The 24,530-nt window shown below is 42.3% G+C and overlaps 1 protein-coding gene across 3 annotated transcripts in view; it reads right to left on the bottom strand.

The window, feature by feature from the left end:
* The window catches only part of SHROOM1 (shroom family member 1), a 73,883-nt gene that overhangs the window by 4,246 nt on the left and 45,107 nt on the right, over positions 1-24,530 (bottom strand). For 2 of the 3 annotated variants that reach the window (XM_032769179.2, XM_032769180.2), the window contains exons 3-8: positions 15,390-18,213; positions 12,575-12,645; positions 7,623-8,312; positions 3,655-4,272; positions 3,008-3,161; positions 1,473-1,745 (exon numbers count right to left, since the gene is read on the bottom strand). In XM_032769179.2, the coding sequence (XP_032625070.1) occupies positions 1,473-1,745; positions 3,008-3,161; positions 3,655-4,272; positions 7,623-8,312; positions 12,575-12,645; positions 15,390-18,104 (4,521 nt within the window). In that variant the 5' untranslated portion in view covers positions 18,105-18,213. The remainder of the gene's footprint in view (positions 1-1,472; positions 1,746-3,007; positions 3,162-3,654; positions 4,273-7,622; positions 8,313-12,574; positions 12,646-15,389; positions 18,214-24,530) is intronic. The other variant, XM_032769183.2, reaches the window with a different exon arrangement.

Raw genomic sequence — 24,530 nt, 5'->3', positions numbered from 1 at the left:
ACAGAAACCGGTTTAAAGAGCCCTTTATATCGATATAAAGGGCCCCGTTGTGTGGACGGGTGCAGGGTTAAATCGGTTTAATGCTACTAAATTCGGTTTAAACGTGTAGTGTAGACCAGAACTGAGAGGCAAGGGCTCCCAATATTGCTAAAGTGTGTGCAGCTGAATGATTGGAGATTTTTGTAAAAATTCCATAATGTAGAGAAGGCTTTAAAACACTTTATCCAAAGTCCTGAATAAAGTACCCTAACTAATGTAAAGAGCGCTCAGAGTAGCTGGTTTAGGGGCACTACCCCACTAGAAATTAACTGTTCACTGGGAACATCTACAACCAGTTCAGCTAACAGCTTAAATGTGCTTTGGCTGAAGAGCAGAGGCCAGGTGTCACCTTGTTTTAAGCTGTGTTAGCCAAAACCAATTTAAAATATTGTCTAAAACCACTTTTGCTCCTATGAGCTTAATTCCAGGGCAGACTGATCCTGAATCTCCAGGAGGCATCACACGATAAGATTCTGGTGGTGAGTTTCTGAATATGGATTGATTATAGGCATTTGATAATGTAAAGAAAAATGATCCACAAGAATACAAAGCTCTGCAGAAAAGAAGCAGTGCTGCTCATGGGGTTAAGATCACAGAGGAACTGTGTTCAACTTGGGAAAGAGTCCTGTGGCACCTTATAGACTAACGAACGTATTGGAGCATGAGCTTTCGTGGGTGAATACCCACTTCGTTGGATGCACGTGTTCAACTTGTTCCTCATTTGAGAATCAGCAATGTGGCTGATACTGTGGAAAGGGGCATGTCTTTATATAAGAAGGACAGCAGAAAAATATATCATTCTTAGGACATAATGGCTTTGTCTATGCTATGAAAAAAAGCTGTGTTCCTAACTCGAGTTAGCTAATGTAAGTTAAATTCCTATTGAAGACAAGGCAATTTGTGGCATTCACATGAGTTAGCAGGTTGAGTTAAAGACTTTGGGGGATTTCACCTCCAGTTAGGAACACACTTTTCCCCCCTAGTGAAGACAAGGCCATTGTGTTAAATAGGCTTTCCAAAAACTCAGAAGAAATGCTCCTCAGTGAAAAATATCTCTAATACAGGTTTTTGTTCTAAATCAACAGGAGACATTTAAGTGGCTTCCCAGATCATCAGTCCCATATACTGACAGTTTCAAAAGCCACAACTATAATTCAGCATCTACAGAATACTCACCGGTTCCTATTGCCACCTTGCACTCCTGCTGAAGGTAGAAGTCTAATTTTTCCTCCACTGAGCAATTATTGTTCGTGTGAGGTTCACTCTTTTTCTGCTAACTACTACTGGCAAAGCCAGCCATGGTTCAGATCTGGGTCTAATTTTATGCAGAACTCTACAGTTCTGAGACAGAAATGGGTCCCGTGAAGGTCCATCTTGAAAGATAAGTGTGAAAGAAATAAAGCAGCTAAATCTCCAAGCCTCTTGTGACTCACCTTCTCCTCAGCATCAGTATTCTCATTGATTTTCCTCATGGCATTTTGGACTCGAGCGAGGCGGCTGGACAAACAGAGCAGCAGGCTCACTACCTTTTCCAGATCACCAATGAACATCAGGTAGCGCTCATACTCATTGGGCTTGCAGACATCTTGTACCATTGCCTCTAGGTCTTTACCACGCAGAGCGTACTCCTTGATTTCAGATAGGACAAGTTTCCTTTCTTCCCAGAGGGTCTGCAGTTTTGATTGAATGCTAGAAATAAGTTCCTTCTGCAGGGGAAATAAAAAAATTGGAAACTTTGTTACTAACTCCCAGAATCCAAACTGCTTATAGACACTGGCTTTTCCACAGATTGTCTTCTCCAGATTTTAAACTTCTTTTTCATACTTTCAAGCCTGTACAGAAGACAGTTACAAACAAGTTCCAATGACTTTATAAACTCTATTATTAGTATTATTATTATTTTCACCCCCAAGAGTGAATGTCTGGTAGTTGCCTCAGTAAAGCCAAAGAGTTTGCATAACATACCTGGCAAGGGTAATTAACTGGCAAAAAAGGGAAGGGGGAGGAGGAGGAGGAGAAGGGTTATAGTATTAAGATCATGTGGTTACTCAGTAAGATATGGACACGGTGTGATGGTTCCATTAAAAGCTAATACAACTCACTTCCTGTTGTCAACATAACAGAACTGAATTCTGGGGGTTGTGGGGCTTTGAATGAAGCAAGGGAGGTAGGTTGGTTAACAGATTTGGGGAAGGTGTTCCATGCATAGTGGGCAGCAAGAAAGAAGGCTCAGAGATGAGAGTGGGAGAAGGATCACATCACCTTTCACTGAAATGGAGCCAACTCTGACATAGAAGGGAGCAGCTGCCAAACAGTGCAGAGGGAAGAATACCACCACATCCACTGTAGGAAGAATTTTAAGTAGGCAGATTATAATTAATTTGGCCACGTTTCTACAACTAACAAGTTTAATTCTTTTGAAGAGTGATGTGGGTTATTTTTAAAGAAGCACAGTATTTAGGAATCATAGTCTAAGCTTATCTTTCTCTCTCTGCACATGTGAAAGCAAATAGGTCGATGCTATCAAAAGAAATTGCTGCCAGTTCTCTGAATGTAAAGATCATCTTTCACTTAGACTGCCAGATGTCATCAATGGAGGGTTCAGATCTGGTCTCAAATACTGTACAATTGTGAATCACCTAGTGCACAGAAGCTAGTTTTGCAAGGAAGCGTTCAGCTCAGAGTCTATTCCTCCCACAGTGGATGTCTTTGGCAGATGAATAAAACAGGACAGAATTTAGATAACACCAGTTACAATCAATATACCAAATTCATCATGACTTTAAATGGAGTTATAACAAAGATGAATTTCGCCCAGAAAGTCTCAACGCACTTTGAAGTAACTATATTGTGTTAAAGTACGTTGATAAAAGTGCTTTCCCTCTAACACTACACGTACCAAATGTATGATGATATCTTAGTTATTGTAAAGAAACCCACACAGTCCTTTACACATTCATAGACTTACTTTCTTGGAAGTGATGTCATCAAAGTCATTTGAGCCATCTCTGTTCTTAATCAGGATTTGGTTCATGTTAGAACTGGGATCTTCTGTACTCTGAGCTGCACTGTGTTCAGCTTCAGGACATGGTTCTGTTGGACCCTCAATACTTTTCCTGCTACTGAAGCAGAAAATAAATATGTTAACAAATGTTTAGAGCCTAGTTCATGAACAATGTGAATCCTATTCACATGTGTTTCTAGACTACCCAGAATCATTTTCCCCCCCCAAGCAGGGATGTGTCTAACCTTTGAAAATATCTGGAGCATAAGATTTCTGACAGCCAAGAATTATCATGTTCCCTTCTAATAACTCCAGAACTACTTTGGGATCTCTCATGAAAACATTTCAGTCGGGCACACTGCATGCGATACACAAAAGAAAGCCAACCAGGGCACTAGCATAGCTATTTGGGGCCCTATTTCCAAGTCAGAATTCTACCTCCCTTTCTTATTATTTTCGTAGAGGTTCCTTGGTGTGCCAACCAGAAGATGGGCCACAGAATCTGTTGCTTATTTAAAAAAACAGAATCCACAGGCATTTTTAGCTTCGGAGAATGCATGAGACAAATAGACATTGAGACAGAAAGGAATATGTAATCTCCAACGACTTACTCGTTTTCCAGGACAGGCTGCACCTCTTCTCTCATCCTAGCTCCCTTTTTCCTGTGTGATCTGTCAGACACTGAAATGTTAACAGGAAAAAGGCCCTCCAGGAGGTCTAGAGCAGTTTTCCTGGTAGGATGAGGGATGAGGATATCAGCCAGAGAATTGTCTTTGGCAATGATCTCCATAGCAAGTTCTTCATATCTCTGGTCTTCAGGGGATTTCTGTCTCCTTTTAGTAAAGTCTGTCTCCTTTTCTGGCAGGACACGATTCTGGCTGTTGTTTGCTGCTTTTTCATTTAAGGATGAACTACTGGTTTTATCTCCTTGCTCGGACTGAGCTGATGATGCTGTGTGGCAATTTATTTTTTCCTGGGAAAGTGCAATATCATTTGCTTCTGGTTGCTGCCGGAGGGATCCCTTTGAAGCATTGCCAGGCAGAGATTTTACTCTGCATTCTTTTTCCACCTGAGTCTCTTCATTGCCTCCTCTTCTGGGGAACAGAATAGGGATTTCAGGAGTTAGTTCCTTGACATCTGGACAACATGAATTCACAACTGCACTACTGGCTTTATTCTCCTCATTCCTGCCTCCAAGACTGGATTCATCTTTCTCAGGAATCTGGAGTCTACAGGAAACAAGAAAGAAGTTGCATTCACTGTGGATATTCACTGCTCCACCAGAAGTTCTGGCAGATCAGGACATAGACATTTTCACAGCTGCCTTTTTCAAAGTCTCAGAGCTTCTGAATCTGTGATAAGTGCTTACTTTGCTTGTGGGCCGGAGGGCAGAGCCAATGCTAGATATGTGCTAAATGTGCAACTGCACAGGCCCTCACATTTCTGGGGTCCTCACTTAATCTGCAGTCTCCCATTTCCAGCTCCATCCCTTTGAATTATGTCTACTTTGAAAACATTTAAAAACCTCGTTGTACACTGACACCTTGAGATGAAGGCATAATACACAAGTAAGCAAAGCCATTGTAGCACTGCTTGCTGTCATATTGTGCCAGATGCCACAGGAAGACAGACAAAATACCAGGAATGTGGTTGAACTAGGGCACAACTTTGTTGAGTAACACATCTGGGAATCATCTGTAATAACTTGTCCAGTGCAGGTCATTTTTAATTAGCACCACCTGGTGGAGGGCTGCTATCAGCCACCACAACTCCTTTAACCTTGTCCCAGCCCTATAACTGGGATTTCATTGCCCTCTCCTAATACGAGGGTTAAGGAAATGAAGAAGAAGGGGTTGTCTCCTCCCTGTACCATATGTAGAATATCAGGGTTAGAAGGGACCTCAGGAGATCATCTAGTCCAACCCGCTGCTCAAAGTAGGGCAAATTCCCAGACTTTTTTTTTTTAAACCCCAGTTCCCTAAACAGCCCCCTCAAGGACTGAACTCACAACTCTGGGTTTAGCAGGCCAATGCTCAAACCACTGAGCTATCCCTCCCCCCACATTAGGAGCCCAACCCCATTCCTCACCTTTCTTAGGAGCTCAACAAGGGTGTACATTCCCAACAGATATATTGATGATGCATTTAGTTGAGTATGGTTTTTCTTCCAGAGCACTTTCGTTGCTTTGTTCTCACTGAATGTCATCAGCTAGAAATTTGGTCCATTCAGAATAGTTTTGCAGGCACATGTAAAACACCCCCAATTTTACTAATGTCTTTGAGAAATCTGAAAGCTTTGTAAAACTTGTTATTTAAATATCTGAGAGCTGCAGTTCAGCTGAGTGCCCAGCACCACAGGGTTGGAACTAAATTCCTGCTGTCCTCTTAGGCTCTGTAGTGCTGTTGCTTTGCTCAGCTCCTAAATGCCACAGGAACTGACTGGCAATGGAGATCTGCTCTTGTAATTGGAACGGCCCTTCAAACAGTGCAGCCTCAAGAGACATAACTGAACTTATCCAGAGATTTGATTCACCAGAGTTCAGAAAATCAGGATTAGACTTTGCCCTCTGTAGCGAAGGGAACCTCCCCCCAGCCCCCGAGTATTTTCTCCAAAACAGTTTTTGTGACCCAGCTACAATATTGTGAATGGAAGAAACTTTACTGTGTACCTTCTGTTTATTTCTACAGCAAGTGCCCTCTAACTTAGGAAACAGGTTTCAGAGTGGTAGCTGTGTTAGTCTTTATCAACAAAAACAATGAGAGTCTTTAAGGTGCCACAAGGACTCAACAGATTTATTTGGACATAACTCAGGAAGTATCATCTGAGTTTAGGTAGCCACTCCCTCATTCTGTTCTTCACAAATAACACTCATTTTTAAAATATTTATTAAAAGAAAGGTATAACAGCTGACAGTCTAACATTTTTCTCTTTTTAAATGGGCAAAATACAGATATGGAAGCAGAAGGCATTAGGCAAAGGCAAAATTGTTCAGTGTAGCTGAGCATGCTGGCCCTTTAAACCTAAAAGGGGCAAGAAAACCCTGTTCCAGAAACAATGAAACAAAGGCTCAGGAAATGGTCAAAGCAGTAATGGGGAATTAGTAGTTGGATGGGAGGAAAAACCCAGGACACTATCCCTTTAAGGGCCTGGGACTAGGAGCCCTAAAGTGTAGGGTGGGGCAGGGCTCCCCTCCCTCCCAGCCAACTAGGAGGAGCTCTCTGAAAGCCAGGGCCGGCTCCAGGCACCAGCCCAGCAAGCAGGTGCTTGGGGCTGCCAATGGAGAGGGGCGGCACGTCTGGCTCTTTGGTGGCAATTCGGCAGCAGGTCCCTCACTCCCTGACAGAGCGAAGGACCAGCTGCCGAATTGCTGCTGAAGACTGGAGCGGCGGCAGTAGAGCTGATCACAATTGACTTTTTTTTTTTTTTTTTTTTTTGCTGCTTGGGGCAGCAAAAACTCTGGAGCCAGCCCTGCCGAAAGCAGGCAGTGTATATGCTACCTTCTCCCTCAGAACAGGGGAGATGCTGACAGAAGGAGGACTCCAGGGCCAGAAGGCTGTGCTCCTGCGGAGAAGGGCCAAGAACGAGGACTTCATGAGGGGCAGAGTGGGATATAATAGGAAAAGAGCTCTGTGTGGGAGAAGGGCCAGAGCTGAGTATAAATGTTTGGGTTGGGGAGATGGGTTTTATTTTGAGGATTATTTTGAACTCTATTATATACTAAACCTCGGCCTAGGGGGAGAAGGGTGTGTGAGAGTTTTAAGGGGACTGAAGAGGGAAACCAGAGGTAAGCTGCAGTAGACCTTGGTACATTCAGCTATTGAGGTTTTGTGGGTGGCTGCTGCTTTTTTGGGGGGGAGGGGTTTGTGTGGGGGTAACTCTTGTTTTAGAGATAAAAGCGAAACATTTATTTAATCCATTCAGTCAGTAGTCTCAAGTGTCAAGGCTTCTCCTTTTGTGCTGGTTTCCTCCTAAAATTTTGGTCTTTGATGCATTACTTCAAACAGAAGCTTTAATGCCAGAGGCTACTGACTACAGGGAATAAATCATTTTAGTCATACTGCATTTGCTATACAGAATAACCACAGCCATCTTTTTAAAGTATCTTTAAATCCAGATTTGGAAACAACTTAAGTGCATGGATGAACACACAAAACCTGTGTAGTTTATGCAGCCAGTTTGCTTGTGCAATTACGGTGCGTGTTTTGTGTATGCATGTTATTGTACATCCAAGTGATCATGATATCTGCACATGGAATTACCAAATTCATGGTTGCATTATTGCACAAATTAGTAAATGTGGAAATGGCCAAACTATCTGGATCTCTGGCCATTCAGATTTCTTAATGAGTTTATTATATACAGTGGCTTTTTCACAGTGACCATTTTTTCCTCTGTCTAAAAATCAGTGATAACTGAATGGAGTCTTATGAAAGGGAGCACAGAGGAAGGCTGTAGAGATAGAACAGGAGGCAATATCTCTATGCCTTTCTGCTTGGTATGGTTTTGTACCTGTGATTATTTTGAAGATCACATGTCAAATTATGCACACAGAGCAATAATTCAGGAATAGAAAGGTTACCTGGCTTTTTGTTCTGCTTTATTTTGCTTTCCCTCCAAGGCAACTTGCAAAGACAATGCAGTCGGGAGAGATTCCGGCATGTTTGTCATGTCTGTCCTTGAAACTAAAGTATCACTTTGACCATAGAGACAAGAAGGCTTTGACGTTATTTCTAAGCCATTAGTGACGTAGTCATTGAAGAAAACATTGTCTTCTTCCACAGAAGACAGGGCCAGTGGAGAGTAAAGAGGAGACTCTGAATGTAATAGTGGAGATTGCAATGTGCCCAGGGAGGATACACACCATGGGGGTAGATTTTCAGTACTTAAGGAAATGCCATAGGGCTTTGTTGTGGTAGGAAGCCTTTCAAGTGTTTGGACCATTGTATCTGATCTCTCAAGCCCCACAATGTCTTCAGTATTTGTTTGTCTGGGCAGATTTCCTGACACAGACTTGGTGCTCTGCAGATCACTTTGATGGTTTGCAGCTGAGCTGTTTTTACCACGTTCAAGTCCAGGCACTGGCAAGATGTGCAGGCTTTTCATGTGATGAAGCTGATCTGTGCTTTGGCTCAACAATGAAAGTCTTACAGTTTCTGAAATTCCAATTTCTTCCATAGACTTTCCCCTTCCTCTGGCTGTGCAGACTTGCTTTTCATCTCTCACACAGTCTTTTTCCTCTGCTAAGTTGACTTCATTCTTTGATGGGAAGCTAAAATTTCAAATCATATTTCACATTAGCTAATTGCTAATGCCACCATTTGGAGGCATTTTATTTATTATATGGAACTATTCAGTGCAGGTAAAATACAAACCTCACATGACCTTGAGCTGGCACTTGTAGTCTAGGCCCACCAATGATACTCAATTGCTGGAAAAATCATTTTGTCAATCAGGGTTGAAGAGTCTGCCACAAAATAGTGACAGCCTGACGTTGTATTGTAAAGTTTGAGTCATGGCATTGTATCAGTGTGATGCTGTTGTATTGTGACTCAGCATGATCTCATATTGAGAAAGCATCATAAGGGATGGCACAATTCCTTCATTCCTTTTGTCCACAACCTAAGAGTGTGTTTATACAGAGACGTAGCACACAGCAAGCTGGGGTGTAAATTTACAGCTATGAAGACCCTGCTGGCACACACTGAAAATTCCAGTGTGCACTTTGATGTACTCCATGTAGTGTGCAGCAGAGTAGTGCACTGTATTTTCACAGCTTGGGTTGCCATGCACTAAGTCTCTGTGGAGACAAGCCCTAAGAAAAGCACTGTAGACATGTCAGAGACTCCTTGGGCCTGACTGACAAAATGCCAGAGTGAGACCTGGACTGCAGGGTAAATGCAGCAACTGTAGTTATTACAAGGAGAAAGTGGTAGGTAATGGGTAACAATACTTGGGGAAAAAACAACTTCAAATTAGATTACAGAATAGAATGGTTACCAGAACCTGGGTAACTTCTGGATAAATGCCTTGAAGTTAGCCAGTTCCTGTTTGGGGCAATGAGATCCTTCTTGCCAGCAGGGTCAGTGTTGCATTAACACAATACACACGTTGGGACAAGTGGAACTCTCCAACCAATAGTAAAGGCACATATGTGAGGCCTGCAAGATACTCTGCTCCCATATTTTGGAGCAATTAATATCCAAACACAGTAAATCTGCACCAATTTTACTGACAGGTTAGGATTTGCCACCAGAGTTCAGCGGAACACAGCTACAGTATTATGTTGCACAGTAGCAGAACTTGGTGGGTTGGTAGGTAGAGGGAGAGATTATTGTACAGTAGGAGGCTATGGCTTCTTCTGTAAATGTAGGACAATGAAACCTAAACTTACAGTCACCTGCATTAATAGCCAGCAAAATCGGTCCCTACAGGATTTCCCTTCTTTCCCATATTCACTTGCCCTATATTAAGAGGTCACCTGTGAAATGTTTGTGACCATACATGGACTCACCCACACTTCTAGTTGCATCAAAAATGACCTGCTAACGTGAAGCTGCTCCACCTGAATCAGGAATATCAGACAGACCACTGAAGGCCTCCTGAGACAGGCTACCCTGCATCAAGCAGTCCTGCTACTTAGAATGGCCAAAACAATGGGAGTCCTAATGGTGGGTGGGTATTAACAAGCAGTTTTCGGTGTCATTTTTTTTGTTGAAGCAAGACTTGATTGTTCCTCTCCCACTTCTTCTGGGCAAGCGATATGGGGTTAAAATACTAAGAGCTTTTCTATGTAAAGATTTATTTAAAATTATATATAAACTCCATGCTTTAAGCATTCTGACAGGATCTCTATGTTGTTCTTCTGTGGACAGGTCTGGCCTACCCTTTAGGTGCTGTTTTTGGCAGAGATCAGATGGTGGAGCTATGCACTCAAGTGAGAAAAGAACAGAAGCTATGGTGGTTTGCAATATGGAGTCTTTTACTGTAAAGAGTTCCAGCCCTTTTCATGCGTATTTTGTTGTACATTTTACACCTTTTTTTTTTGTTCCACAAAGAGGCAAAAATGATTTTTAAAGCTACCTAAAAGGAAAGAAACTGATTTGGGGAATAAATAACCCTATTCTAAGGATGTGGGATTGTAGGGTCACTGAGAAGAACAAGAGAAGTACTGAGCACCTGTGACTCCCCCTAAAACTCCACACCTCTCAGGAGCAGGCCCTGAAGTGATCTCTCTTCAGGTAAAAGCCTTTAGATGTCAGATGCATCTTTGTGGGGCAATGGCTGTATTAAGCCTGGCTAACTGACATCATGCGGAGGTTGCAAGTGATTCAGCATTTCAGAGCAGGCTCCTGGGCAACGCTGCCTTTTCTGCGCTGCTACAGCAGTCCCTGGTGGCAAAAGCACAGAGTTGCTGCCTTTAACCAACATTTCTTAAAAAGCAACCCCCATCCCTCCCCTTTGGATCTTTGTAGCTTGGAAATAAGATATCATTATTTCAGCCATTGTCACGTAGGCAGCACAAAGGCTAAATAAAAGAAGGGTAAATAAAAAGCAGAATAAAGACAGCTGTTCTGAAGTGTATTTCCCTACAGTCAGATGCCTAATAAAGGGCTAAATCCTGTGGTCCTTACTTTGTTTTCACTCAGTTTTTACTCTGATAAAACTCCCCATAACGAGATTAGGACAGATTGAAAACTGGATTACGGCCTTGGGATTAGCCAACAACAACAACTTGGCATATGCATAGCACTTTGCATCTCTAAAGTATTGTACAAATATTAATTAGCTGATCCCCACAGCACCCTTGTGATGCAGGGAAGCATTGTGATCCCTCACAACCTCCACTAAAAAACCTCAGACTGAGGGGTAGTATGGAACGGAGGGATGAGCACAGAGCTGGGGGATCAAACTCCAGATTTCTCTGCCACTGACTCCTTTTGAGGCGCTGGTTAAGTCTAACCACCTCTGTGCTTTGGTCCCCCCACTTATAAAACAGAGAGAAATCACTTCTGTACTTCAGAGGTGTTGTAAAGAATAGATAATATAAGGGGAATCCTTTGAAAATAAGCAGTGCTTTTAATGTCTGCAGTCATTTTGTCTCTGAACTAAGCATGGTTTCACCTGTGATCTTTATAAAGATTAAAATCTCTAAATAGTATTTTGTACTTTTTGGGCCCAAGTAGTGCTGAGGGCCTACAACCTCACTGGCTTCAGGATCAGACTCTACATTTACAAGTTTTGAGGTAGATTTCCCCCTACTTTGGCAATTATTAAGGCCATGATGATGTTCCCCATTTCTTTTGTGAATATCCACCCTAATGTGACAGTGCTTCCCCGCTGAAAATGCAACACTGCATTTTATTTGTATTGGAGAGCTCCTCGAGTTGATGTGTCAGGTTTCAGTTGAAGCACTGTGAATTATATGGTAGCAGTGTCAGTCTGAGGGGCTACAGAAGTTTATGGATTCATATATCAGACTACTTCACAGGTGACTTAATGAGAAGTCTCTCTACTTAGGCCCTGTTCACACTAAGACTGAAGCCATGCTAGAAACAGCTGTATCTAAACATGGCTGATGGGCAGAGCCAGCTCCAGCATTTTTGCCACCCCAAGCAGCGGGGAAGAAAAAAAAAAGCCGCTATCGGCAGCACTTCAGCGGCAGCTCTACCACCGCCGCTTCATTCTTCGGCAGCAGGTCCTTTCCTCCGAAAGGAACTGAGGAACCTGCCACCAAAGAGCCGGACGTGCTGCCCCAAGCACCTGCTTGTTGTGCTGGTGTCTGGAACCAGCCCTGATGATGGGAGCAGGGTTTTACCAGCTCTTGTCTAACAGAGTGGCTCTGTCTACATTCAGGATTTTCACAAATTCTCCCACTGTTGCTTTAGCACTGGTGCATCTCTATGTTTGTAAATAGCAGGAGGAGCATCCTATCCTGCTCTGAGCTACGTTAGCATTCTCAACAGTTGTTAGCACTAGTAGAGCTGCACTGGTTCTACAGCAATGGGGAGAGGTGTTCACCAAAAAAACCCACCAAAAAACAAAAACAAAAAAACAACACTTCGTTGCAGACAAGGGCCATATGACCAAGCTTTTTTAAAATTCTATTTTACGCCTGAGAACTAAACTAGAATTCTGTAACAAGGCCATAAGAGAGACGACAGATTAAATATATTTGTTAGTAGCCATGTGGCTATCTGGGTGGGGATTAGGCTAAAGCATGGTTTAATAACACCTTTCTAATCCTTGCACATGCTCGTCAGGGAAACAGTTCCAGAGCCCTGCTAGCAACAACTGTGTTTAAATACTGTTGTTGCTAGCTAGCACATGTTTATTTCCAACATTGGCAGGACCTGTACTTCCAAAAAAATTAGGAAACAGCAGACTTCAGTTAGGAATCAATCACACTGTAGGGCATAAAAATTAACATCACATTGAATTTACTGTATTGCAAAGAAACATAGTTAATGTGTTTGAAAAAATTTCTAAAGCATTGTTCATCTGGGGAGGGTGGAGTAGTTCTCACAACCTTACCTGGGGATGATGGGATAGTTTTCACAACCTTGAACTGATGATGCTGGAAAAGTTGTACATTTGTGAATGTCCTGAAAATGCAGAAGACTTAACTTGAGCAGCATTGTCAAATTCTTATTGGTTTTGTGTACTCAGCACCTCCCCACGCCTACTAAGGTGGAAACTCAACAACAGCTCAGGTAACAGTTTACTAAGCATTTTAAGTGTTTGTTTCCTTTCAGTCATGTCATTCCCATCATTCTCTCCCAAGTTAGCATCAGTTTTTTTCCCCTTAGAAAAATATGTTTGTTAGGACTTCTAGATTTACAGACAAAATTGGGATTTTATCAGCACTTCTTCATGACAGGAGAAGTATCAATGAAGGTACATTTTACATGCCTAAGCAGAGACATGTTACACAGTGATCAACCCTGCCCCACAATCTAATGAAGCCCTGACAGTCAATAATGTGTTTCATGGTCTTGAATCATAGAATCTTTTGGATTGGAAGGGACTTCTAGTGAGTTGTCCAACTCATCCCAGTGTATAATAGTGGTTATTCCTGCCACTCGGACACTACAGTGAGTGGTATCCTACAGACAGTTACATCATAATCAAATTTATTCTATTATCCCTAAACTATCCAAAATAGATGGGGTTTTCCAGGCTATGAGGCAGTCAGTTAGGCACATAGTAGATTAATTATCTATAGGTTCTTCTCAACTGTGTATCAATCCCCTCTGCTTATTAGAGAATCTAGTCTATCCTCCAACCCAGAAGTAACCCCAGACATTCATGGCTTTCACAGGTATTGTTCTGGGTTACCCTTCACAAGGCTAAGCTCTAACATGCTCACAGTTTGAAAAATTCAAAGCTACAGCCATGGGAACATGAGGTTGAATGATCAGATAGATTGTCTATCAGCATGGCAGGTGAATATTAGCAATACAGGAGCAAAATATTGACTCTACTTTTGCTTGTCAATAGTTCTGAAAATAGGCATCGTTGGTGAGAGTTTCTTATCTCAGTGGCAGTTCCATTAGCTAGAAGACGCTAATGGGGGAAAAGAGTCTCTCTTCTCTTTCCCCTTTGCCTCTGTTTATTTTCCTTATCTTTCTTTTAGAGAAATATTGACATATATTGTTCTCCAAATTCTGGCACTGAAAGGTGCATATTTCTGCCCTGACACTGGGACAATGTTCACTGTGCATGTAGGAAATAAAGCGAACGGCCAATTTTACCTGTTCCAGCAGGCTTCTAAAGTGTTAGCGTTTCCAGAAGCCACATCATCGTATTATTTAAACTCAAGGCTGTTGTATCAAGAGCAAGGGCAAAAGGAACCGTTCATAAAGACTCAGCATTGTAGTCTTTTATGGTGTGTGGTGAGCTGACCGTTGGTAGCCGAGCAGTGTTGTTCTATATATGTAAATATCTACATCACATGCTCTTCACGACAGTAGCTGAGGTATCAGATGAGAACCACTGTTTTATTTGCCTAATTGTGGTAGCATAAGTAGCCCAGAGACCTTCTTGCTATCCCAGAATGAGTAATTTTGAGATCTAAGTAGTGTGTGGGAAGTTGTATTATGAGAAGAGATAGATCCATGGAAGGTTCTCTCTCTTCTACCAAGTGGAGAGCCACCAACCTAGGAAACAGAAATCTCAGTCCTATAAAACAGATTGCTGAATAAATAGTGATGAACACATATTCATCCTGTGCCAGTCTGCAGTGTCCATGAATTCCTTCTACCTGAGAAAAGCAGGAAATCTAATTTCATCAGGGTAACTATTCAAAAGTATCTGTTTAGCTATTTTCCATTTTTTAAAGTGGCTGGGTGTGAGATTTGAGAAAGTTGGGAAGGATGCACAGTTGCAATGTATAACTAGACAACGCTCAGTGGTTTCTGCTGAGTTTTACTTTGAAAATCTGGGTTCAATTAAAAAAGTCAAAACTCAGGTATGGGAAGAAAGACTTCATAAGAGCCAAAACAGACAGGCAAACAAATAAATACATACATAAATAAAATATTTGCACTAATTCTGTCAACTGAAACCCATGGATTTCTATATGGCTTTGCTTTTCAGGCCAAAAACCACTTAAAAGGTGTTCCCTCAAAAGACTTACCCGGGAGAAAAAAGTTTCTTCTGGCTTCCTCATGGACACATAGGATACAGCAGGTTTGCAGGCTACCCCCTACCTCCTTGGCAGCCCACCCAAATTCCTCTCTCAATGGTCAAATCAGGTTCAAAATCCAGAAATCTATCCTTGTGGAGTTTTCAGATGAATTTCTACCTGCCCTGTTTGTTTGTCCCTGAAAGAATATGTAATACTTAGCATGTAAAAGCTTTTATCATGGCAATGCACTTAAGTTTTCAACCTCCAGGCATACTTATTAGCAATTTGTTTTCCATTAAAAAATGAAAATCTACAGTTTGTCTGCAAAGCACTATGCATGCCAATAAATAACAACCATTATTGTCATTAATTAAACATAGTATTTTAAAACATTTTTGGTAGGATTGCTTTTAGAACTCCAAACAATGAATTGCATGTTCTCTCTTCTAATCTATTCCTCCAACCAAACTCCAAAGGAGATATGCACATATAGTTTGCAAAGAACTGTGATATTTCCTGTAGAATAACAAATACAGCATCCTCATTCTTTTTCTTCCAGTTTACAAGAACAGACTATAGCTCACTAAGGGTCAGATTATTAATTCCTTACTTCCACTGGTGAGCAATGAGACTACTCATGTGAGCAACTACTCACCAGTATAAGAAAAGGATTCACAGTCTGGCCCCAAACTGTAAATTACCTCATAATATCTTTCTTACCTGTGCAGGAGAAGGAGATGATTTTGATCGTTCTCGATCTTTGCTGGATGCAGAAGCCCCAGATTGAAGATTTTCAGCTGAAGCACATTTGCCGGTGCGCTTTCCATCTGTTTCCCTGACAGCAGACTTGGGTTTTGAATGTACTGTCTCAGTAGCAGAAGAACTAGCACTGTGTCTATTGGTCCTTATCCCTGTGGCAATTAAAGCAGGGGAGGGTTCTGGAATTCCTTCTGGAGAGAGAAATTGGCAGATTATCTCATTCTTTTGGGTCTTTCTGCTAATATCTGGGTTGGAAGTCTTGCCCTCAGGAAGCCTCTTAGCACTGGAAGGCCTATTCTGCAGGGGCGGTTTGTGCAGAGCGCTAGTGGGCCTTTGGGCAATCTTTCGTTCCATGTATTCAATAAGTGCAATATGCTGGATTTGCTTCAACTCAGTCTTGGAGAGATTGGGACTGGCAAGCACACTTCCACGGTTTTCCAGAAACTTTCTTCTGCTTGCCATTGCATCATGTTCATTAATTTCATCCGACTTGACCCCTGTGCTTTCTTCCCTCCATGATACACCCTGATCTTGCTGATCCTCCAGTTTATTGAGCTTCTCGGGTTCAGAATAGCACAATTTCTTTTGTTCTTCTGTTATCCTTTTTCTTCCTCCTATTCGAGCAGCTTGTGACTTCTTTGTTTCTTCATCTTTGCTGCTATTTTCCAGAGACTTGGGAGGAGAAATCAACTTAGCATCCTCATTTGCACTGGATAAGGACAACGATCTGAGATGTTCAATTGAAGGTCTTTTGGAGGGTTTCTGCTTCAGCCTTATGGGCAAACTCATCTGTAAATCCTTTCTTTTGAAAGATGTTTCTCTCAGGACCTTTCTCTGAGCAACTTTAAGTTTTTCCCTGTAATCATTCTTGAAACTCTCGTCCACTGATGAAGCAGAGCTCCCCAGAATTACATCACTAGTCTCATTAATGGTATCATCCCCTGTGCACTGAAGGTAGTGTTTGCTCTTTTGAAGCTGGTTAACTTCTCTTTGTATCTCTATAGGTTGTGCAGAAACAGGGCGATTGCTCCTTGGAGAGGTCTTAGGCAAAGTCCCTGAGTCTTCATCTTGCTGAGTGTGATTTTTGTGACTCAGAATGTTGGTGTTTTTCCCACCAGAAAGGTAATAAAGGAGCGGAGTTGTCTGCCTGTTTATCTTTTCACTGGCAGAATCATCCTGAGGCTTCCTTTCAAGCTTCTTTTGAAACTGAAGTTGGTGTTTTCTATGATGAACAGGATTTAGGATGTCCTCTTCCTTTGGGTTCATGCTAAGGTCAGGACCGCTATTGTTAGCTTGTGTTTCTCTCTGGAGTCCATTTAGAAATTGGGATGGGGAGTCATCGTTTAGTCTGCAATAAGATGTTTGGTCAGCACTGTCAGAAAATTGCTTATTTCCAAAATCCAATTCCCCATGGTGAGTAGGCTCTGTTTCTACACCATCCAAGCAGTCGGACAGTGGTGATTTCTGCATTTTGATATGTTGATTGAGAAGTAGTTCCCAAACATCGTTCCTGTTTTCTTCTTTGGAGCCGGAGCACTGATTCTTGTCCTCAGAGCTGTTCAGTTTCTCAGACACATGTTCACTTGGAAGAGGACATTCCATGTATTTTAAGCCTGCGCTACTCTCCAATACATCCTGATCCAAGTTTGAATACTCTTCAGTCCAGCCTGGGCACTGAATGCAGGGAAACTGTCCCTCTTGCTGGCTGCATTCTGAGACTCTGTTTTGCAAATCTGCTTCTCTAAAAGGTGGTTTGGGTACACCACAGGCAAAAAGATACTGTTTGTTCTCTTGTATATCATTAACAGCACTGAGGTTGGTATGCAGTGGATGAGAGGACTTAGAGTTCATCTCCTCAGGAATTTTATAAGCTTGGACTGAATTCTGAGTACAGAAAAGATTTGGGGTCTTAGCCAAAGAATCAGACTTTAAATATTCTTGAAAAATAATAGAAGAGGGTCTAATGAAAACATGAGGCTTGTTTTGCTTTGTGTCATCTTGGGATGGATCCCTCTCTTCTTTTTCCTTGGTCATTAGCCCCTCATTCTTCGACCTCGATACCCAATTTGTCCCTGAATCAGAGGGGAGAAGGACATTGCTAATATCCTGAGCACAAGTAGCTAGTTGCACACTATTGTCAAAATGACTTCCAGAATTAGATTTCCCTCTTGTATTTTCAAAATTTCTGGTAGCTTTATATCTCTGAAGTCGTGTTGGTGGTGATGATGGATGAGGGGGTAAAGTCAGAGGTGATGGTGACTGATATAAAGTCCCATGGGTAGGAGTGCTTCTGTATTGTCCACTGAGCCCAGTATTGTCAGAGTTGTGATGACTACTCAGCTCCAGTGACTTGTGCTGATGTGTGGGTTTAGGATCAGAGTTCATTGCATTAGGATTATAAATTCCTCTTACATATTCCGAGTCCATATATGGCAATTGCTCTAAGGGCAGACAATAGTTTTCATTATAATATGATGGAGAATGATATTCTGGAACATTTGATCCACCAGAGAAAGAGCTGTAAGCAGAGTCTAAGAGGTGGTCTATGCTGCTGATGGATTTAAGTGGCAAGAGCCTGTTTCTGTAATCAGGTGAGGCCACCGGCTCCAATAGTTCTGCAATTCTGCCACCTTGCTTAAGGTTCCAGCTTTCTATTTCATTCCCATAGGAAGCCATTTCTATGGACAACCAGCTCCTCCAGGAAAAGAATTCAGTTTAAGTCTCCGTGCTTGTGACTCAGCACATTTTATTGTATTTAGCACATTTCATGTGTAGGTAGATGATTCTGGAGAGAAAAACAAACATTTGAAACACAGCCATAGAGAATAATGATTACAGATTTAGACAGAGCTGTAATTAGGCATTTTAGCACTGCGGGCAAGCAAGCATATTTGTACTCCCTACTGGTTTTTCCCCTTCATTTCTCTGCCCCATTTTTCTACCCTCACGGCTTTCAGCCTGGGCAGCTACCCTGCTCACCCCACTCTGGTTACAGCCCTGGCTTTAGAGACTATGTACTAGATCCTCAACTTGTGTAAACCAGTGTAACTCCATTGAACCTGAAGTAAATCAGCACAGCTCTATTGACATCAGCTGAGACTCTGGCCCTAAATATAGTCGATGGACTATGAGTGAAAATTTTACATTCAGCATAACTCAACCAAATTGTTTTCATAAAGGAGCACAGATAACATATGAGCTCTAAGAAGTGGGAAAATCCTGGGATTCCATTCTTTCTCTTGTTATATCAGCAATATCCGGTGTATGTTTCATGTAGTACTGGGGCAGGGAAAGGCCTTAATTAGTCACTGTGAAAGAAGGAGTCAAGTGATTTAAGCACTGGCGTGGGAGCCTAGAACTCTTGAGTTCTAATTCTAGTTGCTTAACTTTGAAAAGTAAATGTTAATGTCTGTAAAGTGTGACTGGAATATGAAATGTGTGTATTTAAATGGGTTACATAGGAAGAAAACACGTGCAACACTTGCTTCTAAACATAACTTTCGTGCTCCAGCGCCTCTTGAATTCCACTGCGCAGGAATGACATTTTTAAAAATAAAATAATTACTCCCAAAGAGATAAATACTAGATTTCAATCCATTTTTTAGAACCCAATCCATGAATGGCTCCAGGTTCATGCTAATGCTTGGCAACTTTATCCAATATTTTCCATGAACTGGTGTGTAACAGGAAATGTACGGGGGTCATTCCATGCAACACTGAATACAGCAGTTGTTATGACCGCACAAGTCAATTAGTTAACTCTTTAAAAAAGAAAGTGAATAATATCTTATTCATTTGAAAACAGAATATGTAGGGTGGTAGAATGTAATTACTTGAGCTGGAATTTTGGCAGGATGCTAGGATTATCATCCCAGCTATCACAAAAAGTACCCTGGGGTCTTTTGGATAAAGCAGAGATCCAGACCATTTCACCATTAAAGACTGCACCTGCAAGTGGACAGCTCCCCCAACACCAGGCTTGGCATCAATTCATTGCTGATGCAAAGGGAAAAGCACCTCCTTCTAAATCACTAATATGTTTTCCTGCTAGTAGCTTGAAGATCTTTTAGGGTATGTCTACACTGCACTAGAAAGGTCCGCGGCATGGTTGGCCTAGGCCAGCTCATGAAGCTCAGGTTGAGAGGTTACAAAATTGGAGTCCAAGCTCCGAGACCCTGGGAGGTGGGACGGTCTCAGAGCCCAGGATCTAGCCCAAGTCCAAACATAGACACTGCAATTTAATAGCCCTGCAGCCTGAGCCCTGCAAGCCCGAGTCAGCTGATCCAGGCTCTAAGATCCAGATCCATGAGTTTTTTATAACAGTGTAGACGTATCCTTAACCAGGTACTGACCTGGTCTGATGTGGAGTTTGTGAGGGCTGGTGGGATTACAGTGCAAATTGGTCTGGCTGCAGGAGTACTTGCCTTATTAACCTTTTAAAATGCGTGTTTGGAGCCTGTAAACTTGTATGACTTCCTGCATATTGTAGCTTTATAAAACTGAATCTGTTAATATATTTAAGGTATCACTTACCTATATCAGCTGTTTGTTCAGAACTGAAATGAGTCTGAGTCTTACGTTACACAAATTTTACGCCGGTGACACTCCAATGGTGTTATTCCTGATTTACACCAGCATACCTGAGAAAAGAACCAGGCTCATTCTCAATGTACCAAACTATAATACCTCCTAAATCCTTTTCTTTTTGTCCTGTTATGCTTGTTAGTTGAAGATACTATTTGTTAGGAGCTGGTTATCAGATTAACTGAATAGAATTGTTTTGCAGGAAGGAATAATGATTAATCACCTTTATCAGTATAACTGTCACTCTTCTTTCTAAATAAGTAAATCCAAGCCTGGCTAGCACACCAGCCCCAATCAAATGAATGTCTTTTGTCAGTATCTGGCTTTACATAAAGATTTACTGTACATCTGGTTTGCATGAAACTAATGCAGATTTCAAGAGGTTCCTGTCATATTTCTAGATGTATTGATATTTAATGGTACCAGAAACTGCTGACATCCCTAGTGGTAAAAAGTAATTCACCAAAACTCAGCAGTCATCAGATCCTTTGAAAAATGAAGAGTCCAATACTTTTGCACAGATCATGTCCATTATTTCTGTTCCTCAGGGCTAGTCTTCATTGGAACAGTTACTAGAAGGATCCTAATAATGCAGTGGGAATGCAACAACAGGCTAGAGCTCAAGTTAGCACCACTCATCAACCGCTGATCCAATTGCTCTGTGGGTATGTCTGCCCTTGGCAGAGGAAGGGTAAATTCCAGCTTAAAGAGACATACCCACACTACCTTTGGTAGAGCTAGCACTCTAAAAGAGTGTAGCTGCAGTGGTGTGGGCTAGCCACTCCAAGTACATATCCAGGCCTCCTGATGGGGGTGGAGGTGCAAAGGGGGTAAATGCCTAGGAGCCTCGGTGACTTAAAAGGGGGGCCCTGACCGCTGGATGCTCCCGTGGTGGCGGTGGCCAGGAGCCCCGAGCCCTTTTAAATCACCCAGGTGGGCCACAGGCACGCATGACCATTCCGGGGCTGGGCCCTGTGAGCTGGCAAGGGGTTGGTCCCACAAGTGACGGGATGTCCCGGAAGTGATGGGCTCATCACTTCCATCCTGAGCCCCATCCACCTAAGGATGGCCCTGGCCCCGGGGCCCAGAATTCCTGTCAGTGGGCCTGTACATACCCATCCAAGATGCTAGGCATGTACTCAGGCAGCCAGTTCATCCTGCCACTCATGCCACCACAGCTACACTTTATATTAGCATGCTAGGTTGATCAGAGTTAGCGGAGGTATGTCTCCCTGAGCTGGAATCTACGGTAGACATACCCTGTGCTGCTAACCCAGTCACTCTGTGTAGCTCAACTGTGGTTTGAACCTATTGCCTCTTGTCTTGCCCACTATGGCAAAATAGAACAACTTTTCTCCATCTTTTTTATGGCAGCCTTTCAAGTATCTGAAGATCATATCGTATCCCCTGTTAATCTCTTTTCCAAAGTAAAGATACCCAGTCCCTTCAGCCTTTGCTCATACGGCTTACATCCCATCCCTTTGATCATCTTTGTTGCTCACCTCTGGATCCTTTCCAGTTTCTCTACACCCTTTTATACATTGGTGACCAAACTGGACACAGTGCTCCAGCCGAGGCCTAACCAATGCAGAGCATACATCACCTCCTGTGACTTGCAAGCTATGCCTCTGTTAATGCAACCTAATTGCATTTGCCTTTTTTTTTTTTTTTTTGGCAACAGCATTGCATTGCTGACTCATGTTGAGGTTGTGATCCACCGCAACTCCCAGATTCTTCTCAGCAGTGCTGCTCCCACATCAGCTTTCCCCCACTCTATATTTGTGCATTTGGTTTTTCTTCCCTAAGTGTAGCACCTTACTTCTGTCTTTGTTGAATTTCATTTTGCTGTCGATAGCCCAGTTCTCCAGTTTATCAAGATTTCTCATATTAAGCATGTTCTTGAGTGTTTTGTGTGTTTGTATTTCTAGGACCCTATCCAAAGTCATCTGAAGTGGTACTGTTTCCATTGACTTCAGTGGGCTTTGGTTCAGACGTTTAATGAAAAGAGTCAAATTAGGGTCACTGTCAATAATACACTGCAGTGAAGACAAGCCTATCATGTATCTCAAGGTAGAGCTCAGTTATTTCCCCTAACCTGACTCCAGTCCACAAACAAAAATCTCTAGCTCCAGTTCAATAATACTTCAAGCTCTAGCGAGCTGGCCCATCTGGGGAAATGGATTGAAGCTTGAGTGCTGCTAACTCTGGAGCTAGTAATGCTGTGGAGAGGCAGTTGCATGGTATATAGGGTGACCAGACAGCAAGTGTGAAAAATTGGGACAGGATTGGAGGGTAACAGGAGCCGGTATAAGAAAAAGACCCCAAAATCTGGACTGTTCCTATAAAATCGGGACATCTGATCACCCTAACATGGGGTACAGCTTATTAGCACCAGCTGTTAATCCAATCACTCTGTCTAGCTCCCCTGCTATTGCACAGTATGGCCAGACTCACTCTTGATTTAATGTTAGCTGGGATTGGTTTTAACATTTAGGGGGTTGTGTATGTGTTTTTAAAATCTGTTTCTCTAGGAAAGAAAGTTTTTTTTAAATGTGCCATTGTCCCAAAAGTCAAGAGGAAAAATGAACTAGATGAAAGGAGGGGATAGAGTGAGGAGGAGGAGGAGGAGAAGGGAAGCGAAGAAGAAAAGCAAACTGAGCAGAAGAAAAAAAGTGAGGAAAACAATGTGATAGAAGGAGAAAAGCAGAGGGTAACTGAAATGAAGAGGAGGAGGAGATGGAGAAAAATAACAGGCAAACAGATATAGTGGAGAAGAACCCAGGGACAGAGAAAAGCACAGAGCAAGAAAGAAAGGATAGGACAGGGAGAGAAGCCAAGAATGAGATAAATGGGGAGAACAAGAATATGATTAAAAAGAGAAGAAAGGAGGTGGGTTGACAGGAGACAGCTGGAGCATAAAACAGAATAAGTTGTCCCTACATAATTTCCATCTAGTCATCCAAAAGTAACACACACAACTGATAATTTTTCCTGGTACCTCTTACAACGCCATACTCAACCACTCGTAGCAACACTGTACTTCAGTGTCAGAACTGGATACGTTTTTTTACATTCAAAATAAATAAAACTAGAAGGAATTAGATTACTCTTCAGGGACTAACCCTATGATACCAAGATTATCTCCTCCAGGTCACTAGCTTGAATCCAGCATAGGTCAGTAATGAGTCAGCTTTTGCATATTAGCATCCATCACAAAAAAACACCATCAAAATAGGCGTTAATTAACAACATGTTGCTAAGCTCAGCAGAGGCACCATCGAGTGAGCGGTGTGTCAGATATGGTCAGGCTCCTCTGATGGCTGCCCACCAGATTGCTGTGAGGGGAATCCCATCTCTGATTTCCCCTAGTATTTTAAACTTCCCTCGGTTTCAGCAGGTTGCACACCGTTACCTCCCTTGGCCTCTCTGGCACATTACTGATGCACCAACTCTGTTTTGTTTCCTCTTCAAAGAGCCCCTCAACCCACTTGCCTAGGCCTCCAGAACGAGCACTGATCCCCAGGATACCCCAGTCGCTTAAACACACCTTCTTCCGGAATCTGACTGAAGGTGTGAACGTCATGGGTTACGGTTTAACTCTTTCAGGAGGCATGTTGTGGCTGTAGCATATAATACACAGATACTTTGCCCAGAGTTCTACAACGCAGTTGCTCTTTACTTACTCACACACGCAATATCCATACAAAAAATAAACTCTACAATATTTTCCCATTCTAGCTTCCTTTGAAAGAGCAAAGGCTACTTCTTCCCATTATAAACTTCCAATCTCTTCTGTCAGGTGACTCCCTGGGCAGCATGAGCAGGTGACCACAGAATCTTCCCAGGTGACCTCTACCCTGTTAAACCACTTCTCCTGGTTGGCAGCCAGTCTTTTGTCTAGAACTATTACATTTCAGAGGTATGGCAGGCACATAAATTAACATTAGCCCTCTTTTGTTAGCCCTTTGCCATCCATCTTTTGAATTTCAGTCCACCATGGAGGCAAAGGGACACTAGAGAAGGCAAAATGGAGTTTGCAGCTTGGCAAAGCTACACACAGAGAGTTCATAATCTCACACAGAATTCAAAAATTACACAGACAGTTTTCCCAAATTGACACTGAGCCATGAAGACTGAACTGTTCACTCATGCAGCGGCAATCCCTCTAGGACACGGTTAAGGTGCACCAGCAGCTGCTGTCATTCCCTGTGCTTTACCTATTCTGAGGTAAACAGAGGACCCAGCCAATCTAGCACTTTTCACCTGCACTAACTTCACTTTAAATAAATAAAGCTACCCAGCCCAAAGCATTATGGACTGGCTTTGCTCACAGGCTTGAAATACATGTTGAGTAAATCATTTCTAATGCAATTACACAACACAGATGAGGGCCAGTGTACTGTTCAAGGGGAAACACGAGTAAGTTGCTTTCTGAAAGACATCCACAAAGACTCATTGAGAAGCAAGTACTAGTTCATGCCTTGTTTGACGAATGTAATAAAAGCTGCTCATTGCTTC

The sequence above is a fragment of the Chelonoidis abingdonii genome, chromosome 7, assembly GCF_003597395.2.
Source record: "Chelonoidis abingdonii isolate Lonesome George chromosome 7, CheloAbing_2.0, whole genome shotgun sequence".
Classification (NCBI taxonomy): domain Eukaryota; kingdom Metazoa; phylum Chordata; order Testudines; family Testudinidae; genus Chelonoidis; species Chelonoidis abingdonii.
Note: the sequence above shows the minus strand (reverse complement) of the source record. Positions and strands in the feature narration are given on the sequence as shown.